Source organism: Anthonomus grandis, chromosome 22 (assembly GCF_022605725.1).
Source record: "Anthonomus grandis grandis chromosome 22, icAntGran1.3, whole genome shotgun sequence".
In the NCBI taxonomy this organism is placed as follows: Eukaryota; Metazoa; Arthropoda; class Insecta; order Coleoptera; family Curculionidae; genus Anthonomus; species Anthonomus grandis.
In genome coordinates, this window is record NC_065567.1 from 22,803,199 (window position 1) to 22,824,399 (window position 21,201).

The window sequence follows — 21,201 nt, forward strand, 5'->3', positions numbered from 1 at the left end:
GTTATGGGTCTAAAAAAAGTATAATAGCACTTTCGCAGAAGAAGAAGAAGAAGAACGACATTGATAATAATGACACTAATGACAGATGAACTGAATAACAACCCAGTACAATGGCCAAATCAAAAATCAGTTGATATTGATATTTGATAATTGATAAATTTTTTTCACATAGTAAATAATGCTATTTTTTAAATTAAGATGGATCCAAATGGAAACGGAAAGAAAGACGTCAAGCCTTTGCTGAGAGAAATTCTTCGTCGCCAACGTTTAGATTTAGATGTGAGACATATTTTTTTATTTTACAATTGCCTATTTATGTTTTTGTGGATTTGTTTGGCTTTTTAACTCTTTTTGCTTAAAACAAATTTGTGTATGGTCCCGGGCATGAGGGTAAATCCTTACTAATTTATCACAATAATATTATTCTTATCCATTCTTTTATTGTAATTACTAGTTTTTCACATCAATAACCTCTCCCAACATATTTTTGTTTAGAGAGAATATTAAATCAATGTTATCATTCATTTAGATGTATTTTCATTATTAATGTATTATCTTGTGGATTCATCTATGACCACCAGCCGGATAGAGTATACTATATTTTCTTATATGAATTTTCACCTAATTGTTTATTTTTGTTAGTGCTTCAACTTAAATTAAAGTTACATATTATTCATAAGACTATCCAATTAAGATGCCAGCAATATGTCATATACTATACTGGATAATGTGAGTCAAACATAGCAAATTCCTTGTACTTTTTAAGGCTGGTTAATATTGGCACACATTTAAAGAAAAATTAAGATTTACAAACTGAATCTAATGAAAAATATTAAAAGTCCTTCTTGTCTCAATGTGATAATTCAAAATTCTTTTAATTTTCATAGATGGGCCGTTGTAATTATTTTTTACAGCCATTTAAACATCAAAATCTCAACTCTTTCAGCCAAACGGAATATTAGTAAAATTCTCCCTATTCACAAATCTGGCTCTAGGCATGAAATAAAAAAATTATTGTCCTATAAGTATTATGAGCTCCATATCAAAGGTCTTTGAGTTGATTATCTTTGAGCATTTATTTCATGACATCTCAGGCCGCATTACTTCATGTCAACAGAGGTTTTTACCAAGATAATCTAGCTTGACAAATCTTACCTTGTCTTTTGTCAATATATCCATGAAGCTATCAACAAAAAAATCACAAGTTGATGTTATATATACTGACATGGAAAAGGCTTTTGATAGAGTGAGACACTGCATGATTTTAAAATCTTTGTCAGACTTAGATGTACATACAAATATTATTGAATTGATTAGGTCATCCTTGATCAAGGTCATTAATTTTTAAGAGCACCTGCAGTTCCTCAGCGTTCCAATTTTGGTCCCCTTTTATTTTTGGCAGGCATTAATAACTTAATATGTAACATTAAAAAAGCAAAGTCTTCTACTTGCTGATTATTTCAAGTGTGGATTGACTGCATTGAACACAGTCACAACTTACAAAATGATTTATTGCTAGAACCAAGAAGGAGCTTAGCATTGTTGCCAATCTTGGAGTATCGCTCCATCATATGGTCTCCCCTATATAACATTGACGAAAAACAAATAAAAACACAAAGTCATGGTCTCACAACATGTAATTCAACGGGCTACACATGTTTCGCACTAGTTAGAGCATCATCAGGCCTAAAATAAAAATACTACTTAAACAAAACTAAAAACTTACATAAAACAATAAAAAACCTTTAGAAGCCATCTAATAAATCCATAAATAAATGTGTACAAAAATAAGTGTGTAGATGGCTTCTAAAGGTTTTTTATTGTTTTATGTTAGTTTTTAGTTTTGTTTAAGTAGTATTTTTATTTTAGGCCTGATGATGCTCTAACTAGTGCGAAACACGTGTAGCCCATTGAATTACATGTTGTGAGACCATGACTTTGTGTTTTTATTTGTTTTTCATCAATTTTGTATGTTGGTCTCTTAGAGAAGAATGGATGAGATTTTTGGATCCCCTATATAACGTTTATGGCTCTGATTGAAGGGGTGTAAACAAGGTTTCTGAAGTATATGTACAACAGGAAATTTGGTGTTTATCCCCCTAGAGGTTGTAACAATGAACACTTATTGTCGGTGTTGACAATAAGCAGACAGGCTCTTTTTGAGTAAGAGGAGAATTAAGATGTTCTTGTTAACTACTTATAAATGATTGAAAAACAATATTGATTGTCTTGACATTCTTCATCAATTCCCTTTTGGCATTAACAGATTAATTTCTGGTAATTTCAGAATGTTTTATTTAGTGTATCCACATACCAACCTTTCTAAAAACTTTGCTATTATTGCTTCATTATATGGAACCCACTCTATCAGAATCATGTTGGTCTCCTTGAATCTGTTCAGAGTAGATTTGCTAAGTTTTTGGCCTTCAGGCTGGATGGCATATATCCAGTTAGAGGGTTGGATCATTGGCAACTATTGGAATGCTTCAATCTACATCCATTACATCTCAGAAGAATGATCTTCTCCATAAAATGCCTGCATGGGTTAGTGACTGGATTAATTGATAGTCCTGTACTTCTTTCTGGTGTACGTTTCATGGTGCCTAGGCTTAATGCTAGACATCCCCTAACATTCTTTCTGTCAAGGCCTCATACTAACATCCTGTTGAAATCGCAACTATATACAATATGCTCTATATTTAATTGGTTCATGTGATTGTTGATATCTTGGTGGTTCATTACTGTTGGGATTAACCATGTGTTTAAGTTATAGTTAGTAGGTATATTGCAGTTAATTTAGTTTTATTTTGTTGAATATGTGATTATCTTATTAAACTTTTATAATTGGGTTTTTATATCATATTAATACTTATTTGTTCTAATTTTTTGGATACCTTTTGAGATTGTGACTTTACTTTTTTTCTTTTCTTTTCATTCATTCTTTTAGGTTTGTTTTGTGTTTTTTTTTTCTTTAAATTATATTTTTCATTGTTTTGTAACTGTTCCCTGTTATTGGGCAAGTTGTCTGTTGGAAATAAAGGCTTATTATTCAGATATAGATATTGACTCACCTATAGCCTCAATCAATTTAGGACACTCATCACAAATAAACTTAAATCAACATAACATCCTGTTTATCATACTTTTTTTTCCTGTGAGAGAATTTGGAGTGACTATGTTTTTTCTTTTGGTTTTAACTTTAAATTCTCTTAATCTTGAAATTCTAATCATTGTTAACAATATTATTTTATTACTTAGTATTTAGGTTGGTATCTGTAAGTAGCTTTTGGCTGTTGTTACTGTGATTAATCAATAATTAAATAAATAAATAAATAAAATCACTGGGAAGCCAATATTGACCAACCCTAAATTTTACAATGGATTTTGTAGTATAAAATCCTGAGAGCAACCTTTTTTTTAATTTCCTCATTCTTCCTGGATCTATGGGATTATGGGGACGACAACAAAAGAGAACTGATTCATTTCTATCCAATTCAGTAAGGAATTATGTGAATATATCATATTTATAGTAAAGAAGAATAGATCAAGACAGCAGAACAGTAAAACAGCATTCCAGATTTAAAAAGTCCTTATCATGTCAACCAAAGAGAAATCAGAAGAACCATACATCTGGTATAAAGAGAAATATTATCCCGGTATTGATGTGCAGCTATATGCAAAGCAAGAAGAAAGTCCAAAAACATCCTCGCAGGTATCCAATTCCCTTACCTTTATTTGTAGGCATTTAATCTGTATCAAATTTTTGTACTATTGCTTAAAAATTTAATTTTCATTGTGTTTTCATTAACTCTCTTTCATTTTAATTTTTAATAAAGATAATACAGTTTAAATGCCTACTTACTAATAAACAACTTATCCTTTTCCCTTTTACCTAATGGCTCCTTATTATTTTCACCACTACAACTCTTCTGATTATTCTAGAGTGAGAATAGTCTTTCCATAGGCAAGCAGTGCAAAGATGTAATTGCCAAGTTTAAGTGTCCACATTCAAAAAATTTGTATGCGATTGAACAATCTGATAGTCCTTTGGATTATGATGACAATTTATTATGTGACTTATCAATCTCTGATAATGAGGAAGAACATTATAAAGAAAAATTAGTAGTAGATGACGGGCTCGGGCTGGATCATATATTTGGTCCAGTTGAAGATAGGAGTGAAAATGAAGTACTTTTCTACAAAGGCTTTGAAGAAGACGATGACGAAGAACTTGATGAAGAAACTGATGAGATTGAAACTCCTCATGTTCCAATTCCCTGCGAATTAACTCCACCAATCATTTTGTTAAATGAAAGCCCACCGCCGGGTCAGGTACTTCCAATGGGAGCTTTTGATTGTTTCGCTTCTTTTTTGTTTACTGCAAAATGTTAATTTTTTAATGAATTAATAAAATGAACTTAACTTGTGCTCAACTAGGTAGGAGACTATCCACTGGAAGACTTAGAGTTTGTTTACAATGATACAGACACTCACGTCAATGAGATCTCAGAGTTGTACAGCTATACCGAACAGGGAGAGTTATCTCTTAACCTCAAGGTTAGTTTATTTAATTTTAAAAATATTCTTAGGTCTTACTAGTGTTATTTTTAGGCATTTGAAGACCAGATGGAGGAATTTCAACTGCCTCCAAGCTGGCAAAAATTATCAAAAGAAAACAGATATAACATAATTCTGAAACTTGTTGATCAGTTGGAATATAGTGTAAAACCTGTACGAATGAGAACTGCCAGATGTATACTCTACATTGCCCAAGGCTGTTGGGCCGAAGTTCAATCAGACACTGAACAACAGCATTGGTCAAGAGTGAATTCTCTTCAGCTGTTCCAGTTAGGAGCTTTTGAGTCCCTTCTTCCACTCTTAAATCTTGAAATTGAGTAAGTTTCTGTTTTAAGTCATTAATAAACAAATGATTTTATTTCTAATATTTTGTTACAGTAATCAAACTGCTGCCCATGTGGCAATGAGAAAAATCGCAGTTTCCCTTGCAGACTCTCAAGATCTAAGAGTTATAATTTCAATAATGTACATTATAATTGAAACATGTAGGGTGGAATTGGCATCAGAAAATAGTGATATACCTGAAATTAAAAATCAAATACAAGCGTTTATTTCGGAAATAGGTGTGTCTCAGAATATTATTTCTAATTTATTTTATAGTCATAAAAATTGCTTATTTTAAGGTCATTTTGCTGGAGAAGATAATTTAGTAATAAAATTACTTTCAATGGTAACACGGTTTTGCAGTGGGGCATCCCCGCACTTTCCAATGAAAAAAGTTCTGTTATTATTGTGGAAAATAATCCTATTGACACTTGGTGGTATGGAAACACTCAAAGTAAGTTGGAATCTAATCTATTATGTAGTTTATTTAACAGTTTTTTATTTTTCAGAATTTAAAGAAGAAAAAGAGAGAGGCAGCTAATCTACCTCCACAGGACGAAGATACAATGGAAATCGCTAGAACCATGCGATCTTCTTCTCCACCAGCCAGTGCTAGTGACCTCTTGGAGTTCCAAAACCAAAAACGAAGACCGTTTAGAAGGGTAAGTGTTTTTTTTAAATTTTCTTGTTATTTTGTCCATTGTTATTAATTAATGTGATTAATTTAAGGGTTTATATTTTTAGTGTTAATATATTTTTTAGTGTATTTTAGGTTTTTCTTTTACAGCTTGGGGTTGCATGTTAATCTGCTTGAGGTAATAGAAGGCAGGGGCACTTTAGTTTTGATTCTTTTATATGTGATATGAAATGTGTCCCTACCTTTTCAAATTTGAATATTTTATTGCCACCCATGTTGTCTTTCGGAAACTGTCTTTATAAAGTCAGGAGTTTCAAGTAGCCTTTTCTTTTCATATGCCAGGTACAATGTATCAGATCTAAATGAGGTTTGGCTTTAAAATTTTATTTTTGTGAATTCAAATGTATCAGTTTATTCATTCAGATACAGGTACACATTCACAGCAATAACATTACAATTTACTTACAATTTAATTTTTACCTATTACTAAACATATTTTGCCAACAATATGGATCAAGGATCTGTGTTTGCTGGCGATTAAATAATGCGGTTAAATATTAAAAATATGCATACCACAACTCTAATTAAAACACTTAAAACTACAATATAATGTGAATGCATAACAGAAACAATAAGAATGAAGTCTAAAGAGAGGCTTGTATGGACAATCCAGCAGTTCACTTTGGTGTTTATTGGCCTAAGTGTTTTTTAATTTACCTTCTAAATTATTGTAGGTGAGGCATTAGGATGAAGTTAACATGCTTTTTGCAGCAACATGCTTTACAGATACCAAGAAAGCAAGGAAGCAAGTCTTATTATTTTTATTATATATTTTTGAGCAATGTCTAAACTATTTAAGACATTCTTGCAGGCACTACTCCAAACAATTATCCCATCATTGATAAGAGACTCTACAAGAGAAAAGTAAATTGTTTTTAGTAGTAAGCCAAAATGTTATAAAATGTATATATGACTTTTCTGGTTTTTGTAGTGACATACTCCAGATGTTTGGTTTATTTTAAACACTCATCTATGTAGATACCCAAATATTTTATATACTTTATTTAATAAGTTTTGAAGTTTTTCTTTTCCCCCTTCTGGAAACTATATGACATGCATACTATCATTTACATACATAAATGTTGTATGTACACTATTGAACAAAAGTACAGAAAAATTAGGTATACTAATAACAACTAACTTAATACTAATAATAACTATACAACGAAAGATTTTATAAAAATAAACAAAATACTTTAGGGAGAAAAGTAGAGAAACCTAATTTTTTTATTAATTATTTCAACATAATACTGATTTTTAAACTAATAAAATTAATAGTGGGTAAAGTATCCCTTATTGGCAATAACCTCGCGACATTGGTTTGGCATGGATTCCAAAAGTTTCATAATGGTTTCTTCTCCAATTGAATTCCAAAACTTTTATTAAATCATTTTGATTGCTGATCACCAGAGGTGTTCAATAGGGTTAAGATCAGGACTTTGTCCAGGAACGTTCATAACCCTAATCTTTTCTGATAAAAACCATTCTTGAATTACCTTTGATTTATGCTTATAGTATCTGCTAATATATCCGGGTCAATAGTACATTATCCTCAGCAAATGGTAGCATTAAATTTTTTAGAATATCTTAATCCATAAATCAGTCCATAATACCCTCAATAACATGTATACCGTACCTAGAAAAGCAACCTCATATCATGCAGGATTCACCATCATGCTTTACAGTAGGCTTTGTATACTTTGCATCAAATCCTTCATTAAAGCCTTCTGGGCGATGTAGCCACGATAACAAAAGAAAAGTAACTTGAAATTCAAAAAATTGAAAGATGTATATGCAAAAACACAAAAATAAACTTTTTTCTTCTTTTGAAATTTTCTTCTGAATGTTATGGAAGTTTTTATTAATTGGAAAAATTGCTTTGGGTTTTTTGTTTCAGTGGTGCTAGTTTAAATTGAAGTAGTTTTCTTGAGTTGTATTTTACGTTACCTGTTGCATCCACCAATTCCATTCGATTGTTCCTATCCGACATCCAGCACTTCCATTTGAATGTTCCTGTTCATCATTTCACTATTGAATCGTCCACAAAGAAAAACAACCCGGTACTATTTCGTTGCAGAGTTTGATGAAACAAAGTAGCTTAGACGACCAGGAATCACTGGCCATGGAAATTGAAACTTCCATGGGTGGCGAAAATGGTGATGATATCGCCGACATGGTGGAATACGACGAGCGTCGTCCTACCGATAATATCGAAGCTAGTCAAATGTTTAATAATCACATTTTTAATATGTATAACATGCAGGTTTCCCCGCCGCCTGAGCCTGAGACAATTTTTAAAGCGTTACCTTGGAAATCTAAGATTAGACAGAAAGACGTTGAAAATTATATAGATAATTCGCGCACCAAGTTCTTGGGGTATAATTTGCCCGGAGACAATACAACTGTATTTGGACTGCCTAATCCTATCATTGATTCAATTAACATTTTAAAAGAGGTAAGTTTTCTTTTTTAAATACATGAATATATTCTAAATACATAGTTTTCAGCACGTATATACCTCGCTAGCGGAGCTCCAGATTATGAAAGAAGAAGAAATTGCCCGCAATCCATTTTCGACCAAAGAAGATGAAATAGAACTCACCCCAACGGAAATTTTGTATCAGGCGATGTTACCAAATCTACCTCAGTACATGATTGCGCTGCTGAAAATTTTACTTGCTGCGGCACCCACGTCCAAAACCAAAACCGACTCGATCAATATCATGTCGGACGTTTTACCTGAAGAAATGCCGTAAGTTTGATACGAAAGCATCGCGGCGGAATATTATGATTTTTTTTAGGATGACAGTATTACAGTCGATGAAGCTCGGGATTGACGTCAACCGTCATAAGGAAATAATCGTAAAAGCCGTCTCGGCTATATTGCTACTGCTTCTCAAACATTTTAAATTAAACCACATTTACCAATTTGAGTTTATGTCGCAACATTTAGTGTTTGCCAACTGTATACCGCTGGTTTTAAAATTTTTTAATCAGAATATTATGGGATACGTTGGAGCTAAAAACGCGTAAGTTTAAATTAATTTTGTTTTGTAGAGGGATTAAATAATAAGAATAATAATAATAAATATGTTTATTAAAACCAATCCTAATACAGCATAGCTAAGAGTTGAATAAAAAAAATTTCACTGTAGGTTAGTTTCAAAAGACTAATCAGACGCCTTTTGGCTTACAAAGCTACAAGGTACTGTTTAAGCTGAAATTAATCTAATTATTTTAATCTATACTAAAACTTACAACTAGGTATGGATTTAAAGACAATAAAAAGTTGCAAAAAGACATAATATGATATTTGACAGACGTGCAGAATAAAAATTTAAAAAATGAAAATATGCTTTTAATGGCACTCTAGGTTTTAAATTTGCGTAATCAAATGTTCTGCTCTGGATTTCTTTTTAATTTTTTATAGTCGAGATACTCGAATTTATTAGATCAAACCAAATTGTTCAGTAAACAGGGGTTTTTTTATGTTTCATTTTGAAGGTGAATGATTGGCCGAGATCTGATAAGGAAAGTATATTTATTGACTGAATGATATGAAAATGAAAAACCTCTCTTAAAAATTTCTTTTCCATGTCTTCTTATTGTAACCCTGTTGTTTGAAGAACACAATGAACGACTGAGCATCAGCCCGAAATTCAAGTTTATCAAATAAATACGGTCGTTTTTTTGTTTCTAATAATTTGAGATAAAAAAAGTCTATATGCAATACGTATTAAGGCACTGAGAATGACGCAGAAGGGGTGAAATATGTTGATGACGACGAACCCCATAGATTAGCCGTAGACACGAAATCTTTACTTTATGAATTTTACGTAACTTAAAACTATCCAAACAAGGGCTATAACCAATGTTGCAATGATTAAATTGACTCAATACCAAGGATTCACAAAGCAGTAATTTGATTTCTTTTTGTAAAAAGTGGTGATGTATATGCAAAAAACTCTTGATGATTTTGCGTCTGAGCAGAATATGCTTTTTTCAGTTTTAGAGTTATGGTCTCACGGGAACGCAAATCAGGGTCAATAATGAAACCCAGACTTTTAGCATGTGCAACTATCATAACTCGATAGTTTTTATCCTTTAATTTATCAAATGAATCCCGAAAAACATCACTTCATTCCCATACTCTTCTAATTTTCAGACTTAGATAGGACAAACTTAGGATATATAAATGAGAATTTGACTTTTCCACCATTTTCTATATCATCTCTATTTTCTATTTAATTTTTTTAATAAGGTTTGGATCGCCTGCAAATATTGCTTTTCTCCTCTTATTGTTTCGGGTATTTACTCATACAGAAAACTGATATTAACAGGGAGCAATAATAAACACTAGTTAATATTCAGAGGCCTATTATCATGTCGTACTAAATTTGTTTTTTTAGCATCCCAATATTGGATTTTCCTTCATGTGTAATTGGAGACCAACCAGAACTGACGGCTGAGAGTCTAGAAATCGGAGATGCTGCATTGTTTTCATGGAGAAATATGTACTCTTGTATAAATCTGCTTCGCATTTTAAATAAACTTACCAAATGGAAACATTCACGCATTATGGTACAACCTACCAAAACCCTTTGGGAAACTAAAAAATATTATACTTCTTCTTTTTAGATGTTAGTGGTCTTTAAATCTGCTCCGATTTTAAAAAGAACCTTAAAAGTTAGACACGCCCTGACTCAGCTTTATGTGCTTAAGCTGCTTAAAATGCAAACTAAGTATTTAGGCAGGCAGTGGAGGAAATCGAACATGAAAACTATCAGCGCGATCTATCAGAAAGTTCGTCATCGTCTTCTCGATGATTGGGCTTTTGGAAATGGTATGTGATGCTATTTTTTGAAACTTTCAAATTTTTTTTATAAATGTTTTTTTAGATCTTGATGCTCGTCCATGGGATTTTCAAGCCGAAGAATGTGCCCTTCGAGCGTCAGTCGATCGGTTCAATAATAGACGTTATACTCAAAATATAGTAAGTATCTTATACAGGGTGTCCATTTAATATTGCGGTGCTCGATTGCGGCTAAATCTTGAAACGGAAAAAAACCTTTAATAAGGGGAATGTTAATTGAGTTAGAGAGGCTACTTTTTAAAATTAGTTTGGTTGATACAGGGTGTCTCAAAAAAGCGTGGTACACAACTCCCTGTATCTAGTAACTCGTTTTGATTAAATATTCTTTTATCTTTAATTTAATACCAATAAATTTGCCTTTATCTCTAACTTAAGTGTAGGTACAAAAAACAAACTAGAACAGAAACAGTTTTAAATAAAGAAATCAATTTGGCATTTACCAAGTAGGTTGTAGGAAATCCAAAAATTAGAGTAAGACAAATACGGACATACAAATACAGAAATCGTCTGTAGGAAAACGCCACAAGAAAAATAAATATCACTCCCATTAAGTTCAGTTACATTAAGAATTCACCAAAAGCATTAACATTAATGAAAAACATTATAAAAAAAAGTTCTATCATAAAAATTGCTCAAAATGCCTATCGTTTTGCTCCAAACACAAATCAGCCCTAAGTGCGAAAGATCTTCTAACTGCACGAAGCGTAGAAGGCGTAATATATCTAAAAGACTCTTCCGCTCCACCGTCTCTTCCCTAGTAGTTGTGGGTACAATACGATGATCATAAATGATCTTTTATAAGTTTCGGTTGAGTGAAGCGGAGGTGCCTTCCTTTATACCGGGTGTTAATATTGTGAACATCTGTACGAAATTTTCTTTTATTATATAAGTAAGGTGGGGACCTTAAATTAATAATTTTAAAAAACATTGAAGATGCGTGAAAAATCCCTCTGTTGTAAATAGTAAACCACCTGGTTTCCTTAAGCCTGTGTTTTATGATGTTGCGCTTCCTTATACCATATAATAATCTAAGGCACGCATTTTGGAGTTTCTGAATTCTACTCTCTTTTCAAGCATGAACTGCATCGCAATGATTAAGCTGTGATAGGACCAGTGAATCACACTGTACACTTTTTATTTTTCTATTTAAAACGTAGCGATGTAGATAAATATTTTTAAGGTTTAAAAATCCTTTTTGAATACTACTCTAACTCGATTAATATTCCCCTTATTAAAGGTTTTTTACGTTTCAAAGTTTAGCAATCGAGGCACTGCGATATTAAATGGACACCCTGTGTAGAGTGGATCAGTTATGAGAAAACTGATCTGAATCATTCTTAGCCATTTGTATTTTTTTAAATAATTTATCTTTAAATTTCAGGATAGCGAATTCGAACCGGTAGACAACAGCCTAACTGGCGTTCTCGGCAACGATATTGAATTGTCTGAAGAATTTAAAAAACACTATCATTTGTGGGTGGAACAAGAGGTGTTCGGACCAGTGCCGATCAATTGGGAAGAATTATTGATCAACATTTCCGATGAATTCCCACCGTCGACTAAAAAAGAGTAATTTTTGTATTTATTTATTTATTTTCTTGTTTAAAATTTTTTGATATGTATATCCACTTTGGTTTATTAAATTATATAAATTGATATTATGCCTGCCTAGATTAATTTAGGAGTTTTATACTGCTTTTTCTTTTGTGCCTATCATAATTGTTGTGTCCTCCATAAAATCTTTTTATAGGAAAAATGGTCCAAACTGAGTAAATATTTGCAAGATTAATGTATTGAATATGGTATTGTGTAATATAAAAGAATAACTTCATTAACCAAAATGAGGAAGTCAATTTTAGTTAATATTCCAATAACTAGGAAGGTAACTAATAATTGATTATGGCCTAGGGTATATTTTGGCAACCAAAAAAAATGGGCAGTATAGATATTCTAAATGTCTTTATTAACTGTAATTCTTAAGTACTCATTTGTAAGTCTACTATTTGACACTCACAAAATTAATGTTCGATGGGTTGCATTTTATTAAATGCTTTGAAAGTGTTTAATATGCGTTAAGGTCTATTTTTTGCTCTCGAATGTATTGGATTTATTATAATTATAGTGAGGCAACGAACTCCTATAATAGATTAAGAAGTTTTACTAAAACTTTACAAACAAAAATTAAAACTGCCGCAGTAAATACGCTTATGAAACGGTTTGAGAAAAGTAAACACCAATTTTTTAAATATGGGAGTAGGTAGTGTTATTTAAATCTTCTTTCTATATAATGCCTTAAAGAAACGTTGCCTTGTAATAAAAAAACAGCCAGTTACTCTAGTTTATTATTTTACTCTCTGTACATAAAAGATAATATATAATAAGTCTTCCTAATAAATATTTCTGCTAAATTTGTTACTTCAAGATACATTTATGAAAAATAGGCCTTACGCGTTTATTAGTTGAATTCCATTTCGTTAAAATTGTGTGTATAGAACTTGCTATGAAAACATTTTATATACATGATAAAAACATATATTGAGAACCACTTAATACTTAGGCATCATCTGTTTAGTATATATCAGCAAAGCAAACGAGTTCTTAGAGACATTTGCAATCATCAACGCAGAAATTTCCATTTTAAAATGTTCATTAGTTCAAACATAAAAAAAAAAGATTTTCGAGGACCTTGTCTATATAAAAAGTGATCCCAACTAAGAATACAACCAATACATGTATAATAATTCTTAGTAGGTATAATGTCGCACATGTAGTGTCCTTGTGATGCAATAAGATAAATTAGGTAAATGTTTTTATACTCTGCCTCATAAAAATGCATTACTTGTGATTTTATAAAACCAGCCTTTTTAGTTCCAGTTTTAATGGGGCTAAAGACTGTTTTGTTAAAGCAGGGCTTTGAATCCCAATCCTGTCAGTGTCAAACCAGTTCTTGCAAAGGTAGTTAGTTATAAGTTTTGTGGGTAAAACAGTCTTGAGTCCCATTTTGGTTGTCTATATATTTCTAATAATTTTTTTGTATATTTTGTTTTTCATTGGTTTAAGGGACTGTTGAAAGGCTACTTTTACTTGTTACAGATAAAACGTTCTCATTAATATAGTAACCCTATCCATATATATTATGTATGTATATTAAGAATGCAAGGATTTGGTTCAATAACTAGAGGTGGTCTTTAGTCCCTTTATTAGTTAACTATCCTGAGAGTTCTAATAAATCATTAGTATAGAATTTATGGTGTTTTATTTCTTTTATATAAAATTTGCCAATATCTGACCTGTTATTTTGGCGTCATGTGCAAATAATTGAGTATGTTGTCAAGAACTAAAAACTCGATATAGTTGTAGGTAGTGAACCAAATATTTGTTAATACATTACACAATATGTGTTTGCACAAGTCAATATGTAATGTTTAATTATTACATATTACAAATTAAACAAAACCTGCATCATCAAATAAATACAGGAATTCTTAAAATGTATATTTGGCTACAGTTACAGTTTTATTAAAAATCATCAGTCAAAGAAAAATGAAAGTACTTGCCAAGTATGCATTAAAAGAATAATAAAAAGCACCCTTTACCAAATATAATTTAATTTTCTTAAAATAAGTCTTGGCTTCAAGATTTCTCATAAGCCTGGTGTAATGGTGTATAAGTCTTAAACTGAAAGATGTTATTAACAATGTAAATTAAACATTTATAAAGGCGCATGGAAATATAAGCATATGAAGGTTTCAGAACTACTTCATAGAATAATCTCTATACTCTAGGTCAACATCTTTGTAAAGATATCCTGTGCATGGCTAGAATAACCCGGTTTAGAATTGCATAACACATATTTGCAAAAAAATAACCATGGTAGGCAGACAAAATAGTGGGCATTGATGTAATAGCCCTTAAAGATTATATCATGACAAGTATTCTATTAAGTTTGCCCCATAGGGGATTTAGCATCTAGATAACTCCTAGACATTTTGCTTGTGAGACCACACCTGGTATATTAAATGAATTTCTTTTTAAGTGAATGCTTAACTTCTTGGTCTTAAATGCATCTAGGGAAAGTCTATTGGCCAAAAACCATTCAAGAATATTTTTATTGCTATCACCTTTTATGTCTAAAACAAGATCAGGAGGGGAGTACTGGATAACATGACTACTAGGGTCATCTGCTAAAATGATAAGTTTTAATTATTAAACATTTAGAAGCTTATTATTGTATATTAGGAATAAACGGAGGACCAAGGCAAAAACACTATTATATATGTTTCTGTCAGTTTTCAATTGACTCTTCATAACACCAACATATCAACTGCGACCCTGAAGGTATGACGCAATTATTAGTCTCACACCATTACCATCCGGATGGAATAGTTTTAATATCTGGAGAAAGAGACCATCAAATGTTTTAGTGAGGTCAAAAAAATGACATCAGATATTCATCACTTATTAATTCAAAAAGAGGTTCAGCGACCTCTTGGTGCTCTGGAGAAAAAATTAGCATAGTGCTGTTAATTTCTTTCATGAATTCTGACATTTTAAAAAATACTCAATGATTAATCAAAATACAAATTCAACTTTTCAGTCTAAAAATATAAGAAGTTCTAGTGGTAATTTCATGTCAAAAAGTATTTATACCTATATACATTGTCGACTATTTAAAATTCTACAAATTAGATAAAAGGATTTAAAGTTTAGCTATGAGCTTCCTGGTCATAGGCATGTCAGGTAGAAAATTATATTTTGTTTCGGTTTTACCTATGATTATTTTTGTAATACTGTGTGTCGTTGGTTCTTATGATAGAGGTGTAATTGTACAATCTTATTCATAAGAGCCCATTGTTACTAGATTTAATGACCAATACAAGCATGCCCTCCAGTGAGAATTAAAACAGAAGTTTTTGATGCTCTATACTCGTCTAAAGATTGTATTATATTTTCTCTATACTATATGGCATAAAGCACAAATTTAGCAACTTTTTCACCCCAATGAAGGATTATAAAAAAAAACATAAAATAACAAAAAAAATTTTTATTTCTTAGTCTTTAAGGACTTCAGGAAGTTTATACTCTAAAGAGCAAATCATATGATTAAATTAAACCTAATCATTATAATGAAAATGACTTATCTCCTTGCTCTTCCTCTTCCACGTCCCCTGGGGCCTCCTCTACCACGTCCACGACCTCTGCTCTTAGAGGCACCTCTTGCCTGATCCTTCTTTTTAGCTTTCGCTTTAGGAGTGTCATCAATCAGAAGAGTTTCTAGAGGAAGACTGTCCGGAAGGATGTAGTATCTGATGTTGTTACCCCTAACGGTGAGTGTGTCCAAGTTCACAGGGTTCCGGTTCTTCAGGGTCATTTTTACAGCCTTTAAATGTGTATTCATAGCGACATCGACTCCGGTAATAGTTCCGTGGATCTGCGTACCGTTTTTAAGCTCCATTGTGACCGTTTCGTGAGAAAGTTTCATTAAGAATCTGAAAAAAGGAGCTCTTGTTAGTGATTTGTAGGTTAGGATTTTTTGTTTTAAGTTTTTGGTCTGTTTTGGGGTATTTCATGAATTTAGGATGGAGGCATTGTTGTACTAACCTTACGAGCTTCATTTTGCGGTAATATTACTTTGAAAATATGGTATACTTCGATTAATTTTTCTTAACCGACACAAGAACACAAATATTTGTTTAGGCTTCTCTTTTTTTTTTGTCTACTTCCTATCTTCTTTAGGTTATTTCTTAGGATGCGTATGGTCTAAGCTACTTAAGCTGTTCTAGGGAATATTTATGTTTTCAGTTAAATTTATTGGAGTTTTAAAGGGGTTGTATCTCTTCACAAAGGGTTGAATAGATGCGAAGGGTGTTAGTGCAAATAAACTAATGAAACCTTTTAAAGAAATGAGTGTTGACTAGTTATGCAAGGGAAGCTATTGTGACAAATGACGCGCCATCTAGTGTAGATGCGGATTGATCTTATTTTGACATTGGCGCCATATTTGAATCTTGCCAAACGCGGGAAATTTAAAAATAGGTATTGGGAGTATTGTAAGTTAGAGTTGTTTTGAGGAAGTTATTAAATTTTTTGCAAGGTTTTTTCAGTCATTTTAAAGTGCAAAAAAAAATTTGATTTTTCAACGGGTTTTTATTTCCGTAATTTATATGTTCGAGCTTGTTTCAATTTAAATTTATTAGAAGCAAATTGCCGCGAATTTATTTATATTTTTAATAAAATTTTTAAACAGCGCGCACAGCAGTTTCTTATGGGGGAGGCATATTTGTCTTTTATTGGAAGTGGCAATGAAGATTTTTTTAAGGAAGGTATTATATTATTAAAACCTTTTTTCCATTATTATTGGTTTAATTTAAAGGAGATGTATAATTTTCCACTTAATAAAATATAATTGTATGGTGTAGACATCGTGTAGAAAATGCTAAAAAAACAACAAAAGAATGAGACAATTTAACAGAAAATAATTTGTTCGTTGGGCTAAAATGGCCTGAATGCAGATGTAGCATTAGCAATTAACCCGTTGCAGGGGTAAAATTCTTAAAAGTCACAATAAAGTCGAGGCGCGTTGCATTTTTAATTCGCAGTTTAGTTAAAAGCCCCCACCGACATTTTGTCAAATATCCGCTGCACAAATCTGGCGAATACGTCGCCCTTTGTCTGGAGAAAAGCTTGGGAAATCACGCTTTTAAAATTCATAACCTTTTTAGACCGGCAAAGCCAAATTAACGAAAAATCCAATCTAATTTAAATTTAATTACATATTCATTTTCAGGATGGGAAAAATGTCAACAGCTGCTGTGTAGAGAAATTTTCAATTTAACCAGTGGATGTTTCGCCTCAGTTCGTTTTGATAGGGAGAAAGAAGAGTTGTAGATCAAACGGGAGTCGGGACGCTTATAGGATACTCTGACTGCTTTTTCCAGACTGCAGGGAATTAATTTTCTTTGGCTCGCAATTTATAGACAGCATGCGGACTTTTGAAGAATCGTTTTCTCTTTAATTACCTCAACTCGGCTGGATAATCCCCTGTTTAACGTTCAAATGTTACAAAGAATATCTCCAACTTTTATCTTTTCGATTGTTTGTTGATTTTTAATTTTCGCGCACTTGAGGAATTTTTTTTTTCATTTCAATGTAATTAATTATTCATGTAACCATAATATTTATTTTAAACTTAACAAGGAGAGTTCCTTGTTTTTGTTTAATTTGAAGAAGTTTTTTTAAGCAACATTTGTCCCTTCCTAAGACCACTTTCTATTACGAATTTCCGCCAAATTATTCAAGGGATATAATAGTTTAAACGAATTTTTATAATTTTATTTAGGATGGTTTTTTTTTACAATGGAAAATTTGTAGAGAAAAATCAAGTACTTTAAAGATCCCTTCATTCTTGACACGTTTATTTTTTGCTTTACACTAGATGTACATTTTTGGTTGAAATGCGTGATATACGTTGAGAAATGTAATACATAATATATTTATATTAAGATTTATTACATGTTAATAATATAGATTTATTATTTCATAAATTTAAACGTTTAAGTATGCTATATATTGTATACTTTTTAAAGATATTTATAAAATAGAATGAGCTTCTAAAAAAATATACACTTACCATCAAGAAAACGTTGAATATTTAGTTATAGAAAACCAGTATAAAACCTTTACTTTAATCGTTAAATAGTTGTTGATGTGGAATTTATAATACAGGCATCTATTTAAGGTTAAATCGTGGTATATTATACCGGGTGTCCAGGAACTGTACCAACAAGCTTTATATTTATCGTAAATATTTTTTAATAAAAAAAGTATCACTGCATTTTTCTAAATTCTTTTAATTTAAAAACGGTGTTTTTGAACCTAGATAATGAAAAGTTGTCTAGAACCAAAAAAAAAACTTCATTAAATTATCTTAAAAAACTAGATATTCATTTATTTGCGATAAAAAATGGCACAACTATTGCAATTTTCATAGCGATAGGTACGCCTTAATAAAATAGAGGTTTTTTACGTTTTACTCAAAAACCTTAAGGTTTTGTGAAAAAAGTGTAGATACAAAAACTATAGATTATTTTATCACTTATAATTTTATTAAAAAACATTTTTTTCTCAGGCAATTATTTTCTGCAAAAAAAAATGTTTTTCATTAACCCTACGCTTAACCACCCACCCACCCCCCCCACAACTTATCAGTATAAAATTTTTTTCAAAAATCATTGTTTTCCAAAATAATACGCATGAAATACGCTGGTTTCGTCATTAATATCCAATCTTATAACACAGTTTATTTATTTAAATTTGATATAATTATATAATGTATATTAATAAATATGTAAAACATAAACAGTGCTATTAGATTTAATATTCTGGACGAAAAACGGTGATTTTTCAAAACTATTTCTTACTGGCCAAATGTTTGGGGTGGGTGGGGGGTTAAGGGTTGTGTTGATGAAAAACAATGTTTTTGCAGAAAATGTATATGCAATATTTAATTTAATAACACTGTTTATTAAATTTTATATAAATTTATATATAAATATTTAGTATAAAAACAGCGTTATTAGTTTCGAAAATATAGACGAAAAACAGTGATTTTTAGGAACACGTTAAATGAGAAGAAATTTTATTTTTGACTCTACTAAATAAAATTAATTAAACCCCTCTTCCAAGTGCATTTTAGATGACAAAACTATTACAATTTAAAAATGTAATACAAAAGGTCCCTCGGTAAAGTAGAGAGCTTTGGACGTCGTTACAATCTTCTGATAAAATAATAATTTCCAGATTGCCTCATCCTGTCGAAAGAAAATTTCGTCCTGGATATGCACTTTTTGTTTCATTTTTAACTTGCCGGAAAGCCGGCTCTATCTTTGATTTTGTTGGCTAACGAACTGACTTTTCTTTTTGGAGACAAAGGTCTTTGTGCGACTTCAAAAGGGATTTGGCTCTCAAAACCTGGACGACAAAAGTTATTTTTCCATATTTTTATGGCAGACGATATAATTTCCTTTAAAACCTAAGCAAGTCTTTCTTTCTTCGTCTTATATACGTGTGCTACTGAAAAGGCAACACCACTATCCATTTTTTCCGTGTTCCAGTTAAAACAGCCCTTGTATCATCCAAACTTTTTTAGGGTTGACGTCTTCATAAGTGGCCCTTTGTGTGTAGCCGTGGTCGTTTTCCCTAAGTCCCCCTATGATGTATGGCGGGATTAAAACAAAGCCATAACATACGATGTCCACTGAGAGCTTAAGTGCATGTAGTCGAAAGCGATATAATATTGATTTTTTGGACAAGGGACACTTAATAGCAAACGCTCACACGGTTATTGCCTTTCATGCCTATTTTCTACCTCATGCTTTTAATAAAATTAGTAATTAAAGTGCTCACTAATTAATTAGACAATAAAAATGACCAAATATTTATTACAATTAAAAACTAGGTCCTGGAAGTTCCACAGTTTCCAGATTAAGAAATTATTGAGGCAGCCTTTTTCATTTAAATGCCTGGAAATATTTAAATAAAATACTTCTTAAAAATTGGATTTTTGAAAGTTTGTTTGGAGAGAGAACCATTTATTTAAAGGTACACAGATCCTGAAAGTATTTTTTCTTTTGAATGCCTGAAAGAATTCTTTAAAAATTGATTTTTTCCTTGTTTCTCAGGCCATATATTTATTTTATTTTAAGGCATTTTTTTACGCTCTCCATGTAAGCGACGTCTTAACTTTAATCCAGACTTTAAAAGTCATTTATTAATATTTTATATAATCTCTTTGTATATATGTTCAAGCATTTTAAATAATGATTTAATTCTAGGTTGTCCTGAGTCATTTTAAATCCTTTTTTACTCCAGGGTGTTTAAATAGTAAGAGTTGTATTATTAAGGAAAATGATGTTTCTAGATTTAAAATAGAATATCGTATTAGAGTATTAGAATATCGTATTGAATCGTATGTCGGCCATCTTGCTTGAAAAAATTGACGGAAATGACGTTGTTGACATTAACTGATGGAAGGTCATTTCTCATATCATTTGAGACTTAAGTTTGTTTTTTTTTTCAATGTATGCCGTAAGCGTGGGTTGGGTTTGTTTTAAAGATCCTATTTTAAATTAATTACTTTTTTTCCTAAAAAGTGTCTCTTTCAAGACCAGGGGTAATGCCTTAATTGATTTGCAGCAATTCCAGGTTTCCGGTAAGAAAATGTGATTTTATTTATTACTGTTATCTACGTTTGTACTTTAAAATATTTATCTTTTTACATGATCAATATAAATACATATTACAAAATGTTAAATTAACATTTTCCTGTAAATATCCATCCTGTAGGAGTATGTACATTTTTAATGGGTCTGATTAATAGTAATAAAAGATTTTTTCAATTTACTTCAGACCCCCATTACAAGAAAAACGTGGAATGAGATATGCATTGGAAATTTTATTAAGACTTGCAGCTCTAGCATTTGTTCTGATCACTTCTCTCAACAAATTTTAATAACGCTGATAATACTGATACTACTGGGTTTACACTATTATACTTATTTATTTAAACATTTGTTTTGTCATTATTTCTTATATGAATCATTTAGAGGGTTTGCACTGCCTATTTTCATGATTCTTTTCTAATATATTTGATTTGGGGTAATATTCATTAAGGTAAGGTTAGCTAAGGTATATTAATTTACTACATAATGTCTATTATAATAAATTATTG

The 21,201-nt window shown here is 31.4% G+C and overlaps 2 protein-coding genes across 3 annotated transcripts; one reads left to right on the plus strand and one right to left on the minus strand.

Annotated features, from left to right (window-relative positions):
- Positions 1 to 89: 89 nt before the first annotated feature.
- Positions 90 to 13,716, plus strand: LOC126748483 (striatin-interacting protein 1 homolog). 2 transcript variants are annotated; one of them, XM_050457734.1, is made up of 15 exons: positions 119 to 279; positions 3,531 to 3,712; positions 3,943 to 4,332; positions 4,438 to 4,557; positions 4,612 to 4,895; positions 4,957 to 5,141; positions 5,202 to 5,356; positions 5,412 to 5,564; positions 7,677 to 8,054; positions 8,107 to 8,351; positions 8,401 to 8,628; positions 10,009 to 10,180; positions 10,238 to 10,442; positions 10,498 to 10,592; positions 11,854 to 13,716. In XM_050457734.1, exons 2-15 carry the CDS (start codon positions 3,596 to 3,598, stop codon positions 12,043 to 12,045), a joined length of 2,919 nt encoding a protein of 972 aa, XP_050313691.1. In that variant the 5' UTR covers positions 119 to 279; positions 3,531 to 3,595; the 3' UTR covers positions 12,046 to 13,716. The 2 variants fall into 2 exon arrangements, with proteins under 2 accessions (XP_050313692.1, XP_050313691.1); XM_050457735.1 differs by lacking the exons at positions 3,531 to 3,712; positions 3,943 to 4,332 and having other exon boundaries at positions 90 to 279.
- A 1,785-nt stretch (positions 13,717 to 15,501) lies between these two features.
- LOC126748663 (probable small nuclear ribonucleoprotein Sm D1) lies at positions 15,502 to 16,403 on the minus strand. Its single transcript, XM_050458039.1, has 2 exons — positions 16,074 to 16,403; positions 15,502 to 15,961 (listed from the first exon to the last, which is right to left on the minus strand). Exons 1-2 carry the CDS (start codon positions 16,085 to 16,087, stop codon positions 15,610 to 15,612), a joined length of 366 nt encoding a protein of 121 aa, XP_050313996.1. The 5' UTR covers positions 16,088 to 16,403; the 3' UTR covers positions 15,502 to 15,609.
- Positions 16,404 to 21,201: the final 4,798 nt, after the last annotated feature.